The sequence below is a fragment of the Fringilla coelebs genome (assembly GCF_963513975.1).
Source record: "Fringilla coelebs genome assembly, chromosome: 2".
Taxonomy (NCBI): Eukaryota; Metazoa; Chordata; class Aves; order Passeriformes; family Fringillidae; genus Fringilla; species Fringilla coelebs.
The window spans coordinates 106,576,748-106,601,272 of record NC_140029.1 but is presented as its reverse complement, the minus strand read 5'-3'; the positions used below and the strand labels follow the sequence as shown (position 1 = coordinate 106,601,272).

At 37.5% G+C, this 24,525-nt stretch overlaps 1 protein-coding gene across 1 annotated transcript; it reads right to left on the bottom strand.

Annotated features, from left to right (window-relative positions):
- Positions 1–516: 516 nt before the first annotated feature.
- LIPI (lipase I) lies at positions 517–16,375 on the bottom strand (the record flags this gene model as incomplete). The annotated part of the gene is made up of 10 exons (XM_084226647.1): positions 517–604; positions 4,081–4,254; positions 4,609–4,720; positions 6,263–6,355; positions 7,762–7,929; positions 8,983–9,072; positions 10,108–10,209; positions 10,847–10,955; positions 12,842–13,218; positions 16,327–16,375. The coding sequence occupies 10 exons, from the start codon at positions 16,373–16,375 to the stop codon at positions 517–519; spliced, it is 1,362 nt and encodes a 453-aa protein (XP_084082773.1).
- Between the last annotated feature and the right edge of the window lie 8,150 nt (positions 16,376–24,525).

Here is a 24,525-nt window from a genome sequence, read left to right as displayed (position 1 = left end):
ACTCCTCATACTGAGATCTTACATAAAGATAAAATATGAATTCATTTATCCAATGAACACAGCACAGCAAAACTGTTGTGCATTAGATCCGTAGATCACATGTACAGTATATTAAATTCATTTTGTAGACAGATCGTTATGTTTCCATGTAAAAGCCATTACAAATAATAAATTTTTAAATATATGTATGACAAATAATGTGCCAGGATTATGCAGATAATTCATATTTAATTCAGCAGTTGCTTCATTGCTAACAAAGAGTAATGAACAGACCACTGCATGTTCTCCACCATGATACATTTACTTTACTCAAATAATTTTCCAAGCACATACATGTCTGAACTTTTCAATTAATTTCAGCCTAAGGCACTCAGAGCAAGTAATGCATATTATCAGGTAGACTCTTGAAAAATAAATCTAGCTTATCTCATTTCCTTTCTCATTGCAGTCTTTATCCTGAGGAAGCATCAAAATGTCACTGCCCTGAGAGAAATTAGGTTAGCAGTAGCTCTCTTTTCATGTACCCCTCTCAAAGCAAGGGATAGGCTTGAAGGTCACTTCAGCGTTCTCCATCAGCACAAAATCGTATCTGCACAGCTGTAGCCTACAAAAACAGAGAAAGAAAAACAATTCACCACAGAAAAAATTAAATTTAACAGAAATATATTCCAGTATTTGAATTATTAAACCTCCAGTATTCACCAGCTCTGAGAGACAGTACTCAGGACAAGAAGCATCTCCTGGTTTAAGTTTATACCTTATTTCATGCATTCCTAGAGTAGCTTTGATGGACTGAAAAACAACCAAACATCAACTGGATGATACAAAGAAGTGCATCACGCTGGTCTGAAGTACAAAGATGCAGCATTTCATCCATTACAGCTATTAATCTGCATTCAAATTAACTCTTCAGCAGCGTGACCCAAAATCTGCACAACTCCTGTTAACACAGGGTCTGAATAATTTGAGTTCCCTTGGTAGGAAAATTTCTCTGCTTTTATCTTACATAGGAAAGTAAAGAACCTCATGATAATATTTTCTTTCACTTGCAATGAAAGCACGTGTAAGAAATTTTAATGCAAGAGAGCAATTTGCCTTCTAAACACCTAGAAAATTCATGGCTAATACTACATGAACCTATAAAGAGGTCACAAAGGGAGCTACATATACATGAAAAACATGCTTTTTGAGGTCAATAGAAGTGCTCTGCCTTTTAGAGCAGAGGCAGGTCAGAGTCCTGCTCTTCATGCACTATTGTAATGTATGGGGAGAGCTGGTTTGAACAGGAAAATGACAGACACACCCTCAGCTGGCACCTCCATAGCACACTAGCCATGAGACTTATTTTATTTAAAACAAACTTCTCTATTGCTCTGAACTCATAGATGTGGCTACACCAAACAATTCACCTCAGCCTGGGAAGTAGAATACAGTGAAACAGCAAAAGGAGAGAACAGCACACCAGGCATCTCCATTGTTGCCCATCCTTATAAGAGTTCCTACCAGTTAAGGCTCCACCTGTCCCTATGTGAAAGGAATGTCAGATTTCTACTTAAGAATACGACACCTTTTAAGGTCTCCACAAAGTTATGACAGAATTTTTTTGACTAAAAAGATCAAGATGAGTTCTGGTGCTCTGTACAGTGCAAAGCAAAGAATTTCATCCAGTCCTTCATCAACAATTTGTTTTGATTTGAATTCAATTTTTCATTATTGTAGTATTTTTGTATTATTATTTATATCTAACCACAGGGGTCAAAATACCTAGCCAAACCATAATGCTGAATTCTAGAAATAAAAGGTTATGTTTTCCAACATATTTTAGCTCATTTGAAGTGCAATCCATCTCAGCTTGGGATTGCTGAGTTACAGGAATGCTTCACAGGAGAGCAGCCTGAGCAGAGCACATGTTCACCAACAAGGAGCAAAACACATATAAATGTTTTTTTTTTTCAGGCTTCCTAACCCCTCAACCCAAATGGCTTCTCTGCTGTCTACTAAAAACCATGGGCATGCCACACTTTCTCGAAAAAGCGATTTGCAAAGGCTTCTTTGCATTACCTCTGTTCTTGTTTTGGTCAAAAACCCCAGAGGTGTTTGTCTCAAAGATACTTAGCCCATTCACCTTCCTCTTTAACTGCATCCAAATTCCCTGAGAGGTTTATAAGATTTTGGGGATAACTGACGCCTGGACATGCACAGGTTCTGGTTTTATGGGTGAGCAGAAATTATTTATTTCAGGGATCAGAAGAAGAGTATGAAAGTTATGTGTACCTTGCAGCACCCCCATATTTATACACCATCTGTGTGAAGATTGTATCAGCCCACAGTCTGTGATATTCCCCAAACTCCCACAGTTTGCCATTAACTCAGACCTGGGGAGACTGAGACTCCTATTGTCTTTTATCCCTGCATCTGTCCCCTGGTTTTTATCTACTACTTTGTTGTGAATAATTCAAATAGTTTTAATGTAGTTTCTAGTTGATCATCCTGTATTCAAGTAATTGTTGCAATTATATGTAAATAAGGTAAATATAGGTTGGTATAATTACAAAGAGCAATTAGGTAATTATACCAATAGTGCTGGAACATCTGCATTTAAATTACCTTCACATGCTGATTCAATACAGTATTTTTCACTGTTCTCTAAAAATACCTAACATGCCTCTACAGCTGCAATCTGATGAGGCTCCACATGAAGGACTTTAGTGGATCTGATATTAAAGCATATCAAGTGCATCTTACTTTTAAACTAACAAGAGGCAGACTAGCAGGAATGAAAACTCAAACCCTATAAGGGCTGTTCACTGAAAATCTTTCTTGTTTGCTTGCTAGATCATTATCTGAGAAAGCCCCATGTGCTGACAGGCTTACACAAAACGTATCCTCTGATTTATCACCACTGGGCTGAGAAAAAAATTGGAATATGATTTAGAACTTTTCACCCTCTCTCATCACCAGATGCTTTGAAATACAATCATGCCATTTTCACCTGAGAGCTTGAGACTTATGGCTTTCAATAAGTTAATAAAGTCAAATGTATGTACATTCTGGGGTACTATTTTGATTACTGAGTGTTTTGTTTCTTCCTAAGTTTCTCCCATCCATCTCCTTCTCTTTCTCAGTAAATCTAAAATAGTAGATTAATTTAAGAAGGTTTCATCATTTCTGCAAAGTATCATACCCAATTCCTACTAGGCTATTATCATATACCATATAAGAAATCCTCAAGTGTTACATCTCAAGTTAATAAAATATACTGACTTAAGACTCACTAAGTATTGTAACATTATTCTCATTCATTATTCATTTGCTATTACTTAATTGATACGCATTTTTGGGTTTTTATTTTAAATTCTAACTAACTTTCTTGAATCTGCCATTAATAAGAAAAATTAACAACTCATAAAGTAAGTACTCCTGCTACTCCTGGATGTTTCTTACCTATTCTATGTAATATGTTCTTTTCACAAGATGCAAATGCAAAATTTAACTGCTAGAGTTACTGTACAAGTAAATTGGGAGATTTAAAAATGAACCTATGGTAATACTGAAATATTTTAAACCAGAATTAATAAAAGCTTAGTAATTACACTCTATTACCAAAAAAAAAGCAGATTATTTAATTTTAACTGTAAGCAGACACAGACTGTGTTCTGATCTTAGAAGAACTTTTTTACCATCTTCAGTAAGACCAGAAAAACTATTCCAGTGACACATGTTGCTGAAGTGCCCCATGTCACACCTGAGCTTGAAGAGCCGTGTACAGACACATGAGAAAATCAGAAAAGTGCTTGATAAAATTTATTTTATGGAGGAGAAGCTGACCATGCAAGTCAGGCAGGTCCTTGAAGGCACAGCTGTGACACACAGCACGTGTGACACCTCCATGCACTAAATGTTAATGTACACAGCAGCTCCTCCACATGACAAATTTGATCATCAGGGTGATGAGAAGAATATTCATGCACTTAGGAATGTGCAATTAAAATAAAATTAATGCAGGGAAGTACAGGTTACTGAGAAAACATCCTGAGCAGCTTAGTTGATACCCAGCTGTGATACATGACAAACACTCACCTTTTTGGATAATTGAGAGATTTCAGCTTCATCTGAAGAATCCTAAGCTTTCTTTTTGGGCCTATTAAAGTCTTCGTAGAAAAGGTCAAGGAAATTTTTGCAATTTTTTCAATGTCTCGGTGGAATCCAGTCAGTATTTTGACTCTTTTATATTGCTGAAATGTTGCAGCTTCACTAAAGAAAAATATTTAGGCTTTTTGTTAGCTGAGTAATAGTCATTACTGTTAAGTATTATTATTTAAATAGGAAATCTTGTGAGATGTATCAACTTGGAGCATTCAGAATGAGCCCAGCTAGAACAGGATTCAAACCAGGACCAAGCAAGGACCTGGGGAAGGATTGTCCTAGTGTGAGGGCATTGCCCCAATACTGAGCCACATCCAGGAAATGGGGCCGTGCCCAAGTCTTCAGAAACTCAGGATACTTTTTCAACTTGCAAGCTAACAAGTTAAAAGGCTTAAAAACCTGAGAAAATTAGTCCCATAAAGTGATTTTAAAAAAATTATGTAAAGACAAATAACAACATACCTATTCCTCTGTGACTCTACTATGTTTCCATCATTGTCTATAATTTTAACTTTAATGAAACCTCTCCTCATGCTTTTATTCCAGGTAGTAATGTCCAGTAAGTAGTTATACACTGCAGGAAGAAATAGGAAATGATGAGAGTCCAAGAATGATCTCAACAGGAAACAGCTGGTATCCCCACCCTGTTAAACATATTTACTGGTAGGTGATAGGAATAGTGACTCTTCACTTTTACCCTCCCTGTTCAAAGGAGAATAAAAAGCTGACCTGCTGCTGACCTGCCTTGTGCCCTCAGAAACCCTGACCTGCCCTTCTGTAGCATCACCAGGGTTGGAACCACACACCTTTACTGCTCCCAGTCAGGACACCAAGAAAAATTGTCTTTATTTTTTGGCATGTGACTTATTCTCTCCCAAAAGACCAGGCGTCAAAAGGGCCCTGTCTTGCTCAAGTTTACATTTTCCCTTCTTTTTAAAGCCTCTTAATAATTTCCATTTCCTCAGGTTTCCAAATATCTAATAATTAAGGCTTTAATTAATAAATACACTCTTTTTCAGACTGGTTTGTTTTGCGTCCTGACTTTGCATATTCTTTTTTCTTCTTGATCTTGCATATATTCCTTTAAATTTGTACTGCCGCTACAACATTTCTTATTCTGCTCCATGTGCTTCCTCCTATCTTTGATAATATTTCTCTTCATCTTTTCTCCCTTTTACCACCACCACCAGTGAGGGGCAGGGGAGAACAGTAATAACAGGTTTGGGTGGAGCTCAAAGACACTGGGAAGAGGAGATATTTTGCATAAATTTTATGCTAAAAAAATTATGTAAAATCCATCACTTCATTCACCTCTCCTCAATCCTTTGGAAGATACAAGGATGTCAGCAAACATGACTGGAGCCATCTGTTCCTGGTCACAAAACTTGCCAAGGTGATGGACAAAACTAATGGGAAAATCTAATTTCACATTAACTCCCAGTAAGCCTATCCCCACACCCTAAATGAAAACACCTTAAACATAACTAATGAGAAGTGTGTGTGGCACTTGTTCAGGGTGATAAAGGCTTTTAGTGCTAAGAGAAATGGGATGAGAATCCAGGATGGACCTACGTGGTTGGGGAGGTATCTAAACTATTGCAGCTGAAGCCCACACCATGAGAGCTCATAGCCACAGAGTGGAACACTGCAGCAGCCAGCTGAGCTTTCCCTTCACTGTTTTACTCCTGGGGAGACATGGAGAAGCTTTCTTTGACTGTAGGGTGATCTCCTCCTGGTGTGGAACACAGAGGTTTCTCTTTATTGTCCCCCACCCAGGGCAGTCTTGCTTCCCTTTCCTGCTCTCTGGAAATGGGAGCATTGATCCCATCTGAGCAAGGTGCATCAATCCAGCTTTTTCCCCTCATTTTCTGGCTTCCTTCTTCCTTTTGCCAGTCCATCCCATTACTTTTAAAGAAACATTTCTTTCCCAGTTCACAGAGTCTTACTTTTTCGTCTTCCTCCAGTCTGTGAGCTGACCCTTAGTTCATGGTTTTTTACATCATCTTACACAGTGGTTAACACTAACTTCCACTTTTAACATGTTTTCACTCCAGATCAGCCAAAAAATAAGTCAAATTTTTATAAAGAGGTTTTATGCATGCATTTAGTTACTCACTGCAGAATGGGTCTTTGTCTGAGGTATCAAAGTAAGCTTTTGTTGGTGAACTATACGGTATCAACATTTTTTTCCATCTATCAGCATGATAACCTGAAATCCAAAGTTGAAATATTTCATTTCAGGCATTCAACAAAATAGTGATTCACACATGTTTAAACAAAGGAAACTCACACCATGACAAATTTGCCTTTAATTTTGTTAAATATCCTCTGAGAAAGAAAACTGACTAGAAAAAGGAAGGAATCCTCTGATTAAAACAGACTGTAGTGTACAAGTATTTTAATTCCTCTAATATATTAGTATCACTAAAATTGTCATAATGTAATACTAACTTCTTTAGCCTAGATACTAACTCCAAAAAGTAGTGCTGACAAAATCCTGCAGAGGTAATAAAAACAACCCCAAAAATGTAGCCCACATATTTGCAGAGAGCACTTACAAAATAACTTTCCTTTCTTTCATTTGAATCATTAAATATCTTTTAATTCTTTAGCCTATTTTTAGCTATAGTTTAATAAAATATAAGATACTCTGCAAACACCCTAAGCTGAAGGATTTAACATAGAAATTTATACAATTGCAAGATTGTTGCCTTTGGGGCTTGTTAACAGTCCTTGTTTCTGGAATGGATGATCCTGTTCTCTCCCTGTTAATCCCTCTACCTAGACTGGACAAGGAAGGCTAATTCCAGACTGCAGAGCCACCCCTGCAAAGCAGGAAGGAGAAGGAATCTGCTTCTCCACTCAGTTCCCAGACTCAGCAGCTGACTGGGGAAATATTTCTCCTCTACCTTGGGCATTCTGTCCAAGTGCATCAGGCTTGGCTAATAACCATGCTGGGGACATCCTGGAGTCTTTCTGTCCTACTATAAAGGCTCATTATGCTTCAGTTTTTAGAAAATAGCCCACAGATCTATCTATGCTTTTTTTCTTCTAGCCTGATCCAGCTAATATAACACACACAATCCAGCATAAGGGTGCAAAAAAAAAAAAAAAAACAAACCAAAAAAAAAAAAAAATTGAAAGTTAACTTCTAATTATGTATTTTTAAAGTTTCATTCTTAACAAAAATCCTGCCAACTAGGAAATGCTCACACTATTGTAGCTCTTTTCAAACTGCACCCAAATTCTCTCTAAAAGCAGCAAACCCCAAAACAATTTAAAAACTCTCCAAATAAAAGCCTGATTCCAAAGGAAGAGCAAAAAAAAAAAAAAAAAATCCCATGAAGTTACTTTAAACATTATTACTTTTAAATAAAAGCTACAGGTCCTCTAGGGATCACACAAGACTCTCAAGTGATGAACTAAGCACAAACAGTTTCTCTCTAGAAAGGGGAAACACTGAATCCATTCCAGACTGGAAAGCACAAAAACCAAAGAGTAGGAACATTCAGCCTGTGCCTAACAGAGATAACTGTAAAGCAGACAAACCCATGAACTTTAAACTCCTTTAACTTCCCAGGAAATCTCACCCAGACCAGATATGGTAACACTCACCCACTACTGGGCAGGACGTTGGCTGGAAAGCATCACAATCAACACATTTTCCTCTCTTGTAATCCAAGTAAGAGTCACAAGGATATGTTATTATGTCACACTTGTTTTTCAAAGATGCTAAGAAGAGGAAGACAGATCTCTGATGGTCACATTTAAAATACTGAACTCCTTCAGGGAAGAAAAAAAAAGGAATAGTTAATAATTTTTATTAATTAAAAAAGGATTTTGTCTAAGTAGAATCATAGAGTGGTTTGGGTTGGAAGGGACCCTAAATATCATCTTGTTCCAACCCCTCTGCCTTGGGCAGGGACACCTTCTACTACACCAAGTTGCTCAGAGCCCCATCCAATACAGCCTTGAACATTTCCAGGGTTTCTGTGATACATCCACAACTTCTCAATGAAACCTGTGCCAGTGCTGTACCACTCTCTGAGCGACCATTTTGGCCAAAGAAAATTACCACGGTGTAATTCTTATACTTCAGAGATTCTTCTCTCTAGTTTTCTGGGGGAAATAAATTCCTTCCTTTCCTGACAAAGCAAACTTTGGGAATTGTGGAGATGATGATTGTGCTAGCTTAAAGGATTCTCCCCTGCTCAGAGAGACACAAGTGTAAGCCTTATGCCTTTGCAAATTAGTAATGGGAAACACTGACAGAAACAAACATATCCAAAAGAGTAGACAAAAATAATTGCTAACAGCCTTGTCTAACACTCATGGAAGTTGAAATAAGCAAAATTCCACATAGAAAGATAATTTCATAAAACTGTTTTCATTCTAGAGCCTGAAAAACATATCCAAAACCTAGCTCATCATTGCCAGCCAGGAGGAAGCTAAAACACAGTGGGGATGTGGAAGCCTTGCCTTCCACTTCATAGGCTAGGGATCCTGCCCAAACCACTGGGACACAAACACATTCCCTGTGCCTGGACCCATAAAACCAGGGATAAATAATGATCAGTATATCCAGGTTTTATATATAATAAAATAACATAGTTCCATCATGCCAATATTTATTAGATGATGGGAAATTTATGTTATAGCAAGATTATTTTCAAATATCTTTATTACTTTTCTTTTGCTGCATAGGGATGGAAAAGAAAGCATACAGCCTCAGGTCCCATATTAGTGACAAAGTGCAGTGTACATTCAATTCAATTTAACCTTTTTTGATTTGATCTCAAACTTTTCTTCTCATTAAATAAACAGATTGTTATTTACCACTGAAAAATGTTTTTGGACAGCCAGGCTGATCCATTCCTCCATTTGGATAGAAATCAATGGTTCCTAAAGGCTTCTTGAAACCTAGTACTAAAATAAAAGCATCATGAATGAAAAAAAAATCCCATAAACAGAATTACAAAGGTAATTATTTATCATAACATTCACTCCAAAAATCATGGAGGTCTTAAAGAAAATTTTTGCATTTATACCATTCTTTTTGTACTGTAAATCAAAGTCTTACTATGAGGTAAAAGTCAAGGGTTTTTTTCTCTTTAAGAAAATTACATATATATGTAAAATGCTGCACACAATTGTACACAAAATCGTGTAAGATTCCTACTACTCCAAAAGAGAAAGAACAGAAACAGCTGTAACTGAGATATTATTCACATAAATTTATGAAATTCATATATTCTCCAACCAAAATTCTGTCCCAGTGCAATTTTCATTAGAGTAAAATTTCCCATTTTTTGCAGGATGCTGGATTCTGAACTACATTCATATTAAGTAAGAAGTAAGAAAGTAAGAAAAATCTGTATCTGTCTTATAAAAACAAGCAAAATTCCACAAGTAAGAGTTAATTCAATCTGACCTACCTTCCTTTTTACCACACATTATCTTTATTCCCATAATGGGAACATCACAAAAATTGGTATTTTACAGCCTCACACTGAAACTCATACAGGAGAATGCTTAAATTTTAGTATTATTAAAGAAACTGATATAAAACTACACAGATAATGGGAGAGTTGTGGTATTAAAGGTTTACTATTTTTTTGAGGAAAAAATGAAACCAGAGATTAAAGCATAGATGAAGCAGACTTTACAATGCTCTTCTTTTTAACCTTACAGTAACACAATTTAGTATTTTAAGCAATGGCTCTGTGATGTGCAAAGTTGATACAGCAGAGTCTGACTGTCTCAGAAGGGATTAATTCAGTGATAACCTCGTGCTTACAACCTCTGTCTTCATACAGACTTGCACAGCAAAAGAACACTCATGCTGACAGAAAATATTGTCTTGCAGCACTATTTGGATGCCACTCAAACAGCTTATCCCTTCCCTCTTGCTTTCCTGCCTTTCCTCAAGCTGAAAGAGGTGAGTCAAGGCTCTGCTATTACCATCAATATCCGAATGGATTACATCCACAAACTGCGCATCAGTAGGATCCAGTCTGCGCTCCGGTGGGTCTCCAGTGAATGAAGGGCCCGCTGGATCCAGACCTGGATAAAAACAACATTTGCATCATAAACCCTGGGCTCCTTCCACAGATAGATGAAAGACCAATATCTGAGCACTACTCAGCAGTGATTCTTCATTTTCTTGGTATAAAAATTAAAAAATCAAAAATACTTTTTCTCTTCTACTTACTAAGAAAAGCAAAGATTCCTACCACAAGACTGATCAACCCATATGTTGATTTCTTCTCTTTCCATAACTAGACGTGCTCATCTCCCATTTAGTCAGATGAATATAAGCCAACAGCATTGGGGATCAAGTCAGGAAATTATTTTTTGTCCTTTTCCCCAGAAAATACCACACCTATTATACACTTTATAACACCAAAATGCCCAATATAACTGCTCTCACCTCCAGAGCACAACTAGCCACACACTCAGGTAGCGAATCATTTAACTTAAGCGTCATCTAGATGAAGCATTCAATTTTCATTTGAGAGACTAGAGGTAACCAGGTTGGAAAATTTAATCTGTAATTTATGTCCTGAAGGCAGACTTGCCCCATTTCCTGAACTGCTATCAGGGCTATATTTTTCCTCATGCATATCATTCAATATTCAGTTCTCGTTTATCAGCTCTGACAACAATACAGGAATATGTGCACTGGGATTAAAAGCCTTACCTGTAATTCTGCCAAGTTTTCCATTATACATCTGACCAACAAAACCAGCTATATGAGCACCAAGGCTAACTCCAATCATATACACAGAGTCAAGAGAAACTCCACCCACCTGTCAGGAGGAAAAAACATCAAAGCCAGTCACGCACAGAATTAATGGAACAGAAATCACTAGGCTGATTTAGGTTTCACTTTTGGTCAGTACTTTAAATTATATTTCTAATTTTCTAGCTCTAAAAAAAAATTGATATCACAAAGTTCCATTTCAGTTTGTAATTCTGTATTAGTTAAAGTGTAGAAATTATGAAATTCTTTACCTAAAAAGATGTAAAAAGGAAGCTTGAGTCACATTTCTCCTGAAATGCCACATTAGTTAGAAGGGAAGCAGGGAAGGGAAGAGGAAGACATTTATCAGATATAAGAAAGTTGAAGTTGAACCAAAACAATGAAGGAGGAAAAAAAAGTCTTGTCTTGCTTTACCGTTCCAATAAAATAAATTAAAAACATAATACCATTAACAAATACTTATGTCACACAACTGCTGAATAATGGTGCCAAATTCACACCTTAAAAGGCCTATTCTACAAAGCAGGCAGTATTCAAAAAAACCCAAATGAAAATCTACAGAAGAACTCTGAAACAGTGTCAGTTGATCTAGCTGGATTCCTTGCAAAACGTTGGGGTGACACACAGGATCTGAAATATTAGTATGTCCTAAAATTAATTAGAAGAGGTTCACAATAGCTTGTAAGTGTGAAAGTGATAGCTGTGGGACATTACAGACCCTCCTCCCCCACCCCTTTCAGGACTCACACACACTGTCACTGTTTGCCAGGCAGATATGTAAACAGCAATTAACCTAATTAAACTTCTCATAGTCCTACTTATTTGTTTTTTATTCCCTATCAATAAACCTACTGGCACAATTGCAAATTGCTATCACTGTATCTAGCCCCAGAGGAGAGATTCTGATAGGTTGAGGTGAAAGGAGAGAAAGCCTTTCTCAAAATGCTGGATGCTTTCCTGAAATTCCACAGGAATATTTTTTTACTACACAGTGTTGTCATCTTATTGCAGGGGTTCCTCACTGTTGTCTCCTATCACAAAAGTTTCCTACCTTCTTGGTGTTTCCCATGGGCAGCTCCTCAGAGCACTACCTCTTTCTCCTTCACAAAGCAGCCAACTGACCCCAGTTCCCTTCTCACCCAGCCACCCCACTCTTTTATAGCACTCTTCTTCTCATTGCTTACAGCTGTGGCCTGTTAAAGTCAGGGTTGTTCCTAATCTTTGATAATTGCCCCAGCTGCAACTCCTTAGGGGGAAGATTACTTTCTATACTATCTTTATTTTCTTATATTCTATCCCCATACAACACAACATTCAAAATTTCTGAGAATGGCTGAGAAATAAGTGGTGAGAAAAGATGAAAATTCAAGTGACAAATCAGACAATGGCATAAATAACATCACATGTTTTGTCCATTTGATCAAGCAACAAATCTAACATCCAGTTAAGATCACTGGCATCAACTATGGTTTCAGGAACTGCCTCCAGAGACAAGAAGTTTATACCATTTTGGAATGAATATTTATACTTTGCCAGTGGCTTATTTCTCATTTAAAACCTTTATTTACAGTAAATTAATAGTAAAAATAGTAGTTCAATGCCTTTGTAAAATATTTATGCTACATACTATTTGAACACCTCTCCCTCCACTTTCCCACTGCTGAATTCACTCTTTCCAGAAGACCTAAAACTTCCAGCTGGTTCAAGATATCGGATGCACTTTCAGGCACATTTCAGTGAAAGGGAATTAAGAACTCAGGTGAAGTTAAATATATGCAATAATAACTGCAATTTAAGTTAGTAATACCTCTATAAAGAAATGTGATTTGAAATTGTTCACTGGACTTCTCTATAGATACATTTTAAATATCCATTCCCACTCAAACCATGCTCTTCACACTCATTCAGAACAGATGCAATGCTCTGCCTTACCAGCATCTGGTCAACATAATTCTTCAGTATTTCTGCAACTTTTCTGCAGTTTTCCACAGCAGTTATGTAATTCACAGTGGTAGCACCACGATTCCAATCAACTATAATGAGATTAATGTCCTCTGAAGACAGTAAAAGCTTCTTCATGTCACCCAGCCATGCTGGAGGAGATCCTGTTGGCCTGAAGCCATGAATAACAAAGACAATTTTCTTGGTTGTGTTCAGGTACTCAGATGCAGTAACATTGTGCTCAATGAGTCTCTCAGCACAATCTTGATTTTCCCTTGTGTATAGGAGTAGCTGGACATGGAGTTCTGTGCCAGACAAAGCATAGCCTATGTTAAGGTCTGTAAATTCGGGACATTTTTCTTCCTCATCTGAAAAAGATGAAAATGTGAAGACAGTCATTTGAGTTGGGCTGAGTTGGGCTACCTGAAATACCACTTCTTCACTTTTCTTTCCATATCTTTTTCTGCTGAAAGTGGAGAACTTCCATTTTCTTTACTCTTGACCTTTGGAAAGAGGTGTCAAAACATGCACTTGAACAAGGAACCACACTTTAACTAATGACTCTGCAGACACCACTATGCTCCTCTGAACCCTTCAAGTGTGAAATTATCCCAGTTTTTCCTGAACAGTGCATTTTCTCCTTATAAATACTAATTAGTAGGCAGCTGATAAGATCCTTTACTGCACCATCAAAGGCAGGTTCTCAGAATTTTTTCACAAGAAGTGTGTGCTGTATAAACAGGAAGGCTGTTGTGGTTGTTTCTTCCTCTTTAGGTCAGGGTGGCTGTGCTGCCAATCCTTAGATCTTATTTGTTTGATCTAGCAATAAGAAATAGCTGCCTGACAAAACAGGAATTATCCAGAACCCTTTCCTAGCTTTGGATCACTATAATGGTACCAATACCACGAAACAAAGGCAGAAAAAACCAAAGAATCTTGCTCTGAGTTTGAAAAAATAAGAATTAAGGTCAGCATACACAATGGCACATGACAAACAGTAGGATTTAGCGTTTCTGTCTGTACTTGGACAATTAGGGTGTAACAGATTAAGCTGGTCAACAAGAGGATGGAGATTTTCAAAAGAGTCTAAAAAGACTAAATTTCTCCCCTGTCTGGTTGTCCATATCCAAAGTTCCCACTTCAAAGATCTCTTTTGGCTGCTGAGGTCACATTGTGTGGATAAAGCGCCTCAGGATTCTGGGCAGGACAACAACACCTGTCAGTTCTTCTGCAATGGCCTCTTCACCTTTGCTATGGTGTTAGTTGTTTTTTGGCCAAGGTTTTGGCCCATCTCTTGACTTCCAGTGAGTTAACATTACTTTGCACAATACTTTTGTCTCTCTGTTACTTGATGGCACCTTTTCAACTCTTCCATCATTAAAACCTTTGCAAAACAAGTCACTTTCAAGAAAGCAAAACCGAGAAAAGAAATAGTGTTTTCTTAGTTCCTTAAAAATAATATTAAAAAAATAACCTGAATTTCTCAGATTTTTTGAGTCATAAGAGAAGCAGTTCCAGCCCTTCTCCTTTTCCCACAGAACAGCTCTCAGGCAGAACCAAATCCACCACATCTGAGATGGACAGCAAGCCTGCAGCCTGTCTTAAAGCTGCCAAAGGCAAGCGTGGGTGACTTACAAAGTATCTGAAATATGTGTTCAATACTCCAGGTCAGGTCTAAGCAAAGCTGAAAAATGCGAATTATGGCATTCAAGGTGCAGTAAAGATTCAGTAAAGGCACTAAAGACACTAATTCACTAATTTAGGGAACGAGACCAATAGCTTCTAATGCCAAACCATGTATCTACAAGGACTAGATTGGTCACCCCTTGCCTGGACATCACAAAAAAATAAAGGATATAGCCCAAAGTTACACAGTGTTAAAAATAAGCTGAAACTCCCTGCTGCAAACCAACCAGACAAAAGTTTCATGCCTATCATCCTGTTATGACAGTAATTACAATTATTACACAGAGGAAAAGACAGAATTATATTGAAAAAGAAATATTATTTTTATCCTCATTTAAACACATAGTAATTTAAGTAACTTTAACTGAGATTACTAGACAGGTTATTAACTAACAAGTGATACAGGAAGACAACTTGTTTCATCACTTGGACTTATCCAAGAAGTTCTGAAACTGAAAACTGTTCAGCTGAAGTGGACTTGAATTTTTTAAAAATAATAATCAAGAACCTGGTAAAACATCATGCATGTGACATGATCCTGAGATGCTAACAATATGTGTCACATTTGATTTCTGGTTTTCATATATTTGTATATTATGATAAAACTAGAATATAAATTACATTACACTAACTTCACCTACAAAGTGAAAAGAAAAACCAACCATTTGATTATAGTTTCAAAGGCACAACATGAAACTCTCATTTTGCCTGATCTGGTCTTTAAATCCAAGTTTAATCACTGATCCTTAAAATTCCCTCCTTCATATCTAAAATACAAAATATTCATGCTAAGATATTGTTCTGTATCCCTTTAAATAGTTCGAATTTTTTAAAATCATTTGATTGGTAGAAATAAAACTTACTTCTTCTAAAACCAGTGGAATGACAGTGAGAGGAACCAGACACAGTCTGTTCCATGGGAGGGAGAAATCTATCATAAGGAAATTATTTCAACTGCCAAACCTATTTACTAGCTGGCAAATGTCAAAGAGAAGCAACTCATTTACTCTTGGCTGTGAAATGACAGAAGTTATTATTTCAAAAGTAAATAGAGAATAAAAGCAAAATGATGATGTTTTTACTGTGGAGTCAGATAAGTAATGCAAATAGGTTTATAGATTTAATACTTTGAATTGTTTAGCAAGGAGTCACGGGGGAAGTTTTTCAAACTCCTGTTTCTCATTGAACACTGGAAGCAATACCCAGCTGCCCTTTGTGCTCTCCTGTGGGAGTACTCACTCTTTTCTGGGCAATCAAAACATACACGTAGGCATTGGGCTGTTAAGCATGCATTTTAAGCAAATTAATGTATAACTGTAACTTTCTTGTGCACATTTATAAGCATTTTAACTATCTCACATGATTGAAAAGGGGAAAATCTTAAGCACACAGTCTTTTTTGTAACTAAATTTTACTTTTTAAAAATGCAACACGTGCCTTGAAAATCTAAGCACCTATCACATCAGCAACAACCATTAAACTCACATGAGTGTATTAAGACTATTTCATGATTACGTCTACTTTGTACAAAGTGCACATACCTGAGCAGGTCTCTGGGCAAAGTACAACCACAGATAAAGTGTCAGGCTTGGTTCTATTTACTTTAAAACAAAAACTTCCGTCTCAGTTTCGAAGTTATTGAATTCTTTTTACTAATCATCTGCTCCATTAGGCATAATTCATAAGATTTTATCTTAATCTTTTGGCCTATTTAAATGAAGGAGTATTCATTTTTTTAATGTTTGATTAAAGCAAAGATTCCACATTACAAGCAAGCTAATGGTTCTTACCTGATTTCACCCAGTATATCAAACAGAGGAAGAAACACAATTTCAGCATGTGGAAGTGGAGAAAGAGTGATGTGTAATATCCACAAACAAGTGGCAGATTGAGTGTTTCCTTATGCTAGATGTCTAACACAACTGAATGACACCAATGAAGTGAGTGAGTAGGAAGCAGAAAATAAAGCTTCTGCACTTCTGACTCCTCCTATTGAGTGACTTCAGTAGATAGGGTGGTTACTGGGCTCTGAGGGTTGGGACTGGTTTTTAATCTATTTCCCTCTCTGTCTATCAGCAGATTTACACGTAAGCAAGTGATGTCAGGCAACTCCTGCATGTGTGGAGTTTAGGAGGTGGGGTAACTAATGCATGCCATTGAGGATCCACAGTGTGGGGGGTTCTAAGTGTTGCACTGAACTTCAGTTAGGGGCACTGAGATGGGCAAAAGAAGCTTAGAATAAAAAGTCATTATGCTGACAGAAGGATCTTCCTGTAAGAACTTGAAAATAGTTCTGAGAACTGTGTATCCAGAGATCATTTTTCCATGAAATTATCATCTGACCTTTTCCAAGGATTCATTCTCTAAGCTAAATTCTGAGAGGGTATGCAAAAGTTTCTCTGGCAGAGAGATGGAGCTTAGAGTCCCAGATACCTCACACAGATATTGATTTGCTGTGTGGTTTTTAAACTCATTCCCTCTGTATCCCAGCTATAAAACAAATCAAGAAATATTTATTTTTATCAAGCTCATTTATTTACACATCACTTCACTGAGTAAATACAGGAGTGCAGACTATAGGTTTTTAAAGTTTGTGGTGAGGCAGATATAAGCCCTGCATTATTCATGTGTGAAGTGTGGATGCTCAGCTTGCCTACATCTCTGGCCCAATTATTTCCAGTGCAGGAGAAAGAAAACCATACCATAACCATTCAAATAGGATGCAAATGCACCTTAGGAATGTTTTTTTTTTGCATGGAGTATCCTTTACAGTGCTTCTAAACATAGGTCTAGGTTTCCTTTGTTTCCTTCCACTACAGTTAAGGGGGTGTGTGTGCGTGTGTGTGTGTGTTAATGTGTTTCATTACTTGATTTTGAGTGATCAGTGTCTTCAGCTTTATGAATCTGAGCAGCTCATCAAAGCTACGCTGCACAAGTTTTTGCAGCAGAGACCCTTTAGGAGGAATCATCAAACATGTCTTTTTTGCTTTGAATGCAGTCACAAGGAGCAAAAGATGCAGTGTGTCGGCTGCTATGAAAATTAACTCAGCTCAACAAATGACCTTTAATTAATTTTTGCTCCCATTTCTCAAACATGTCAGTTTGTTTGGAGTAAAGTTCACTATGGCAGCTCTTGAATTCCTCTGCACTTCCCTGTCATCCCAAATCTTCGACACTTTGCCCAACCACTACTATAAAAGCACAGCTTTACTGACATCACATGATTTCTTAGAAAAAGCAATGTCAGTCTGGAACTTTCCTCTCCCTACTTTTTAATGCAGATTATTGTTACAACAAAAGCTTAGGGCCCCAAGAAAACTTCAGTCAGGGAGCCTCAGCACGCTCTCTGTATACAGTCCCCATTCATATACAAGTTAAAGCATGGAGAGATCAACACCACTAAAACCAAATTGCTAACAGCCTCAGTAAAACATTTACTGGGCTTATACAACCATCTGACCTTAGAAGAAAATCTTACATATGTACTTTTACATGTACCAATGCCACTAGCTGTGAATAAACTGCTAACATTTATTCTCTTACACAGAAACAAGGAAAAGAAAGGATATTTTAAGTTTCTCTTGAACTGAAAACTGAAATAAGCCCAGCTCAGAGTAATGTTGATATAACCCCCCAGGAAATGGTTTCAAAGCTCTCTGGAACCAGTGCTGGGAAAGGACTCCCTTACCAAATCAACGCCCAAAAAGTTTTGAGGTATTAATCAGGGTGTTGAACTGGGGTGAACTCATGGCTCTGTCATGTGGCAAGGGAACTGTGCTCACCAGCAGTGGCACTTGTGCTTCTGAGAAATTCAGAAATCCCAACTCCTGTTACTGGTTATACTCTCAGTTCTACTGACATCTCCCTGTTGGGTAAATCCTTCATGGTGACTGAGTTTCAGGTATGCTCTCACAAAGTTCAGCTATTTCCCACCTCATTTTGCTGCGTTGTTGTTATGCCCACTCATTATGCCTTATGCTTTTCCCATAAGGATGCACTCCTCCTCACACTGAAATGCAGAGTTATCTGCTTTAAAATTGCCTTATGCAAACCAGAGGAGGATGCTGGCACTGCCTCTTCAGGACTTTTGACTGACCCCCACAGTGCTCAGGACTGCCTGAGTCACCACCTGCTGAATAAACTCTGATAATTTTAGGGGACCCCACAGGCTTCTGGCTAAGCTGAAAAAAGATATGAAAATTTAATTTTACTACAGTGCAAGATTGCTATGGTTTATCAATAAAAGAGTGGCACTATTACAATTGAATTTATCCCCAGAAGTTTTGGGTAAAATAGAATTCAAAAACATTACGGTGTGGTTTCTCAAGATTGAGATGGAATTCTTACCTTGATATGCTGATCTGTGGCCATAAGCAAATGGTATTTCCCCTTCTGCCCCCCGGGATTCCATGGTGTTGGGAAATCCCATTCTCAGAACACCTCTCATTTCTCTTCCGTCTCAAGCCTCTTCTACAGAAAAATTCTTCTCTAACCACTAAGCTTAAGAGCACTGCTCAATTCCGGGCAAGAGGAAATCCCATCAGACCTTTGCAATGCCATATGCTTAACCATGAAAATGAGTTATCTAAAGACTGCAAACAAAAATGCTCTGACTTGTTGGAAGAAATGTAAGACTTACTGTCTTCTACACTGATGCTTGCAATTCCTGTAAATTAATAATCCCTTCCTAAATAGGCTTAACAAGTTGGCAACTAATCCTCTCCTTTTGAAAATATGGGCACTGAGGCAATGCACACCCTTTATGCTGTGGAAAATAAATTCTTTAACGATTGTTTGTCACATTGTTGTCATCAGGATGACTTGCAAAAATGTGCTCCTTTGTAAAATAACACTTTAAAAATATACTTCTAATGCTGAATATGTATACACAATGGAAACCTGTTTGTAGCAACCAGGTAGCTGTGGGTTATAAGGCAGGTCTAACTCCTTTTAAAGATAGCAATCCTACTCCAGTGTCTTTATGGAAAAGTGAACAAGATCCAATATTGTATACCTGTGTTTTGTCAGTAACTATTACAAGGCTTTACCATGCTGAAGAGAGCAGCATTTGGGGAGTGCAGTTTCTTAGGCTGATTTTCACAGAATTATGTGCTTTCCCAGTAGTCATTCACTGTTCACTTGCAGTTTCACTCAGAGGAGAAGGAAATAACTCTGTGGCACATACAATTCTTCCCAGCGACTTGGTCCTATGCCATGCATGGTTCCACTGAGAGGCTTTCCAACATCATCCTTTCTTCCTGTCAGCAGGGGAAACCCAGGAAAGAAAAACTGAATTAAGTGCCTTAAAACACTGAAGTGTCATGTGATCACTGCCACATGTTGGAACTGTGCCCACTGTGCCACTCTTTGCTCTGTCCCCCTCCCCATCTCCTCCAGCACAGCCACAGAGCATGCACCACCCTCACATGTCACTCTTTTCCAACAGATTTCTTTCTCCAGCTATACTAGGTGTTGCAATAAAGTAGATCAGCTTTATTTTCAAACATTGTGTTATTTTATAGTTTGTCAGTCTATTAATTTTTAAAGCCATAATGCATGCAAAATTTAACTCTTCAGAACTTTCCCAGTGTTAACAACTCAAATTTCTGTTTCTCTAGAAGTACCATTTTTTAGCATGACAGTACACAATAAAGACTCCATCAGGTCAACAATTTCCTTACTGGTGCCTCCACCAGTGCCTTCAAATTTATAGTTTTGTCCTTACCAGAATCAAGGTGCAAATGTTAAGATTGCACAAAGCTCTCCTGAACTGGCCCTGCCACATTTAAGTGAATGTGAATGGAGGGCACCAGGTGGAGGAAAGACCGTCTGAAAGAATGAGAAAACGGCAGAGTTGTGACAATGACACACGGAGTACCTAAAATAACAAAAAGAGACAAAGAGACAAAGAGAGCGTGGCCAGAACCCAGAACCACAGCAAGTCAAGAAAAAGCTAATACTGGATAGATAACTGGATTAATTTTTTTTTTTTTTTTGGTTGCTTGGCTTTTATCGGTTTTTCTGGGTCTGGATGGAAGGCACTTTAGACAGTAATTCACATTCGGACTCAGGTGTTTATTATGTCTTATCAATAAAAGAGTCTTGCTACTGTGAGTTCAGCAGGTTTTCATCAGAAGGCACAAAATGGCCAACAATCTCTTGTTACAAGGTCTTTTAAGACTAAACTATCCAGTTAAGAGCTGACACCTGGATTATTTTCCCTTTTAACCCAATAACTGATCCCAAAGAGCCCACAATGGGACTTTTCTGCCCAGTTACAAAATGCCACCCAAACCCACGAAGAAGGAAGAAGAAGCATGAAGAAGAAACCCAGGATGACACCCTGTGCCCTCCATCTTGCTTCCATCCACAACATACTAAAAAATTCCAAAACCTAAATTTCTCACCTAGTGATACACCTGCACTGCTCTCTAGAATCTATTTCACACTTTTGTGAATTCCAGTCTATCTTGAAGTCTAGGAAACTTTCTACATGAATGAGGGTCAGAGTCAGTGCTCCCCTGGAGGTCAGGGCATCCCAGAGCAGACAGAGAAATATTCCCAGTACCCCAGTTAAGCAGAACTAATGAACAGATTTTCAGAGGGCATGGAGATTAACCTAAGAAAATATTTAAAAGCACTTTGTTCCTATCCTGTAATCTTAAATTCTAAAGCTGACACATTCCACATTTTATGTAAAAATACAGGCCATCAAACTGTGTTTTGATGTATAATAAGACCCAGTTTCCTGCATATAGATATTACAATGGATGTAATATCTATATGCAGTCTAATATCACAGTTTGTCACTTGTGATCTTTCCCTGGAACACTTTGCTCCATATCTGTCCCAGCTTTATCAGTTTTATTCAAAGTCATATGTGTTTTTTTATAGGAAAGCTGTTATAGTGCAATATTCTACAGATTGTTTTTATTACCTGACTTAATAAAAATTTTAACAATATTCAAATCATTGATGACAAATTTTAATAGTGCTCAGGTTTTGGAAGGAATTACTGGCGTTACTTTGAGGCAAAGCTGGAATTTCAAATTTATTTTTAAATGCTGTTTTATATGTTCAGAAAACTCAAATAAAACAAAATTGTTTCCAATTCTTTTTAAGGTTCTGTGGCATATGTTTCTCAGCAGGCCTGGATTTGAAATGACAGTTTACAGGAAAATATTCTCTTTGGTTCCAATCTAAACAGGCCATACTATGAACTTGTTTTAGTCTTGTGTTTTACTACCAGATTTGGAACAGTTACTGAATGGAGACCAAACAGAGATTGGAGAAAGGGTGAGAATCTGAGGTGTCAGAAATTAAACAGTAAGATAAGTGATAGATTCTATGTTTTTATAATTATCTGTTTGAAAATTAACACTGATAACTAATCAGTGCTCAGCCAAGTACATCCTGCCCATCTCCTTGCTTGGGTTACTTTGAACTTAAATTCTGTTCAAGTTCTGAACTCTTAAAAACTTTGGAAATGGCTTTTTTCTGTATAGAATTTTGTATCTGCCCTTTCCTGTTCTCCAGGTGTTTCTTCCTTAGTATAAAAATGCCCATATAATTGTAAATGAAAGATACTTTTTAGTTTTACAAAGTAATCTTTCAGTTGCCCATTTTGGAGTAGAAATAATCAGCAGAGCCCAATTTTTGTCAAGATTGAGTATAATACACAGTTCTTCTTTAGTATTTCATATTTAAATGTGGATTGTTTTGGTTTTCTTTCCTTAGGGTGTCGATGTAAGTGGAGGGCAGAAGCAGAGAGAGAGAGCCTTGTTAGAGCTGTGTACAGCAAGGCTGACTCGTATCTCCTGGATGACCCTCTCCTGCTGTAGATGCACATGCTGGAAACCATCTTTTTGAGAAGCTAATTGAAGCTAACCCTTCAGATCTCCTAAAAATCAAGGTAACCTCGATGGCTACCTTTCAAATTGCACAAACTGCTTTGTACAGTTATTCTACAAAAGCTCATGTCTTACCTAACAGGTTGATGACAATTATTCTGAATAAAGAGGTTAAAGAAAAAGCAGTACAGGGTACAGCCAGTACAGGTTACAGAATGAAAGGGCTCTTGTTGAGCAAAGAAGTTCCTATGGGAAAGTGGAATCTGGAGGAATAAATTCTCCCATTAAAAACCATTCACATGGGGAGGCAAGATTTGTCAAAATCTCAGTGCTATGAGGTAGTACAGATTATTCCCACTGCTGCCTGCAAAGCACATTATTAACATTAAATACCTACTGTTAGGTCAGCATTACTGACTTCACAATTGTCTTTTCCTCTCTCCCTTTTCCCTGTTATTAATTTACCTGCTCCATGGCTTATAAGTATCTGGCAGAAGCAAGAACTCCAGTAATGGTAGATTTGTAAGCAGATTTTAATATTGAGACTATCAAACTTCATGTAGTGTATTAAAAGCTGGAGCATCTAATTCTTTTCTTTAAACCTATTCTAAGCCATTCCTGAGCAGGAAACAGGTGAAAAAACATTAAACATTAAGAAACAGGTAAGTACAAGAAAGAGAAAGTAGCTATAAGCTTATAGTTTGACATTACAACCAGCAATGAAAAGAGTGGTGTAGCTAAGTAGGCAATAAATAACAACAACAATAAGAAGAATAATAACAATGATAATAATAAGATAGACAAATACATGAGCAAAATCACAGGAGAATTCCATTATAACATTCCAACTATCATAATGGAATGACTGCTTTTAGCATATGTTTATATTAAATGAATATAGAAAACATTGTGTTTCAGACTCATATATTGGTGACCCATAACCTTAACCTCCTACCTCACACTGATCTAATAATAGTGATGGAAAGGGGAAGAGCAAGTCAAATAGGAACCTACCAAGAACTCATTTCAAGGAGAGGAAATTTTTCTGAGCTTGTTCAAGTCTTCAGTTCAGAGCATACAAATGAGGAGACAAAGCCAGTGGAAGGTGACAAAATTTGTATACTGTGTTTGGTTAGTATTTTTACTTTTCATGCCAGCCTCTCAATATATTCCTTCTTCTATTCCTGGAAATGAGTGAAAGAATTGCTGGAAAATTTAGAGCATTCTAAATTTTGCTACAGAATTGAAATTATAAGTTGTAAATAAACCAAAAACATTTTCAGTTTTGGCTTCTTGTGCTGTATGTATCTACTCATGGTATATCGTTGAAAATATTTTTCTGGATTTTTCTCCATTGTAGTCAGTTTTTCAAAGGAAGAGGGTCAGCTGGGCAGGACTCTGCAAGAGAAAGGGCTGCTGAAACACAAAAAGTAGGTATTAAAAAGCCCCGAGCCGCTGCTTAACTGTGATGTTAGAGCAGCCCCAAGTGCTGAAGGCTGTGCACCCTGCTTTGCTGTGGAAACATGGGTTAAGCTTGAATGCCCATTAGCAGTTGGCTTGAACATGTGTGCCTGGAGCTCATCTTCTGGATTCCCTCTACACAAAAGAAATTCAGTGAATGTGTACAACCAAGGGGATCAGTTCATGGGCTGCTTCACTGTGGGAACCAAAGTATGTTAAGCAGGAAAAATTTGCCTGATTTTATAGTATTCTTTTTTGCTTAGCAATAAATGCATGTATTTTTTGATGATTTATAAGATTCTAATGTGCTTCTTGTTTGCAGCTCTTCCTCTGATCAGTGGATCATACACACTAGCAATAGAGAGAAAGTTGCTGCTGGTGGCATAAGTATCACTGATAGAAAAACATTGGACGTTTGTTTTCTTAAAAAGGTCTTCCTTTGCAGTTGCACTTTTTAGTTCCTTACATCTCTTTACTGAGTTCAAAGTAATACCTTACAAAAGTTTTTTACCAAAATGTTAAGTATGTAATTACACAGTATTTTCTCAGCTGCAGTTGCGAGTGATTTACTGTGGATGGAGTATATTGGATCCACATCCAGACAACTGAACTGAGAGGAACCCAATAGGGCAGTGAACTTATAGGCAGAATAGAACTGAAAGGTGAAAAAAAGGGAGA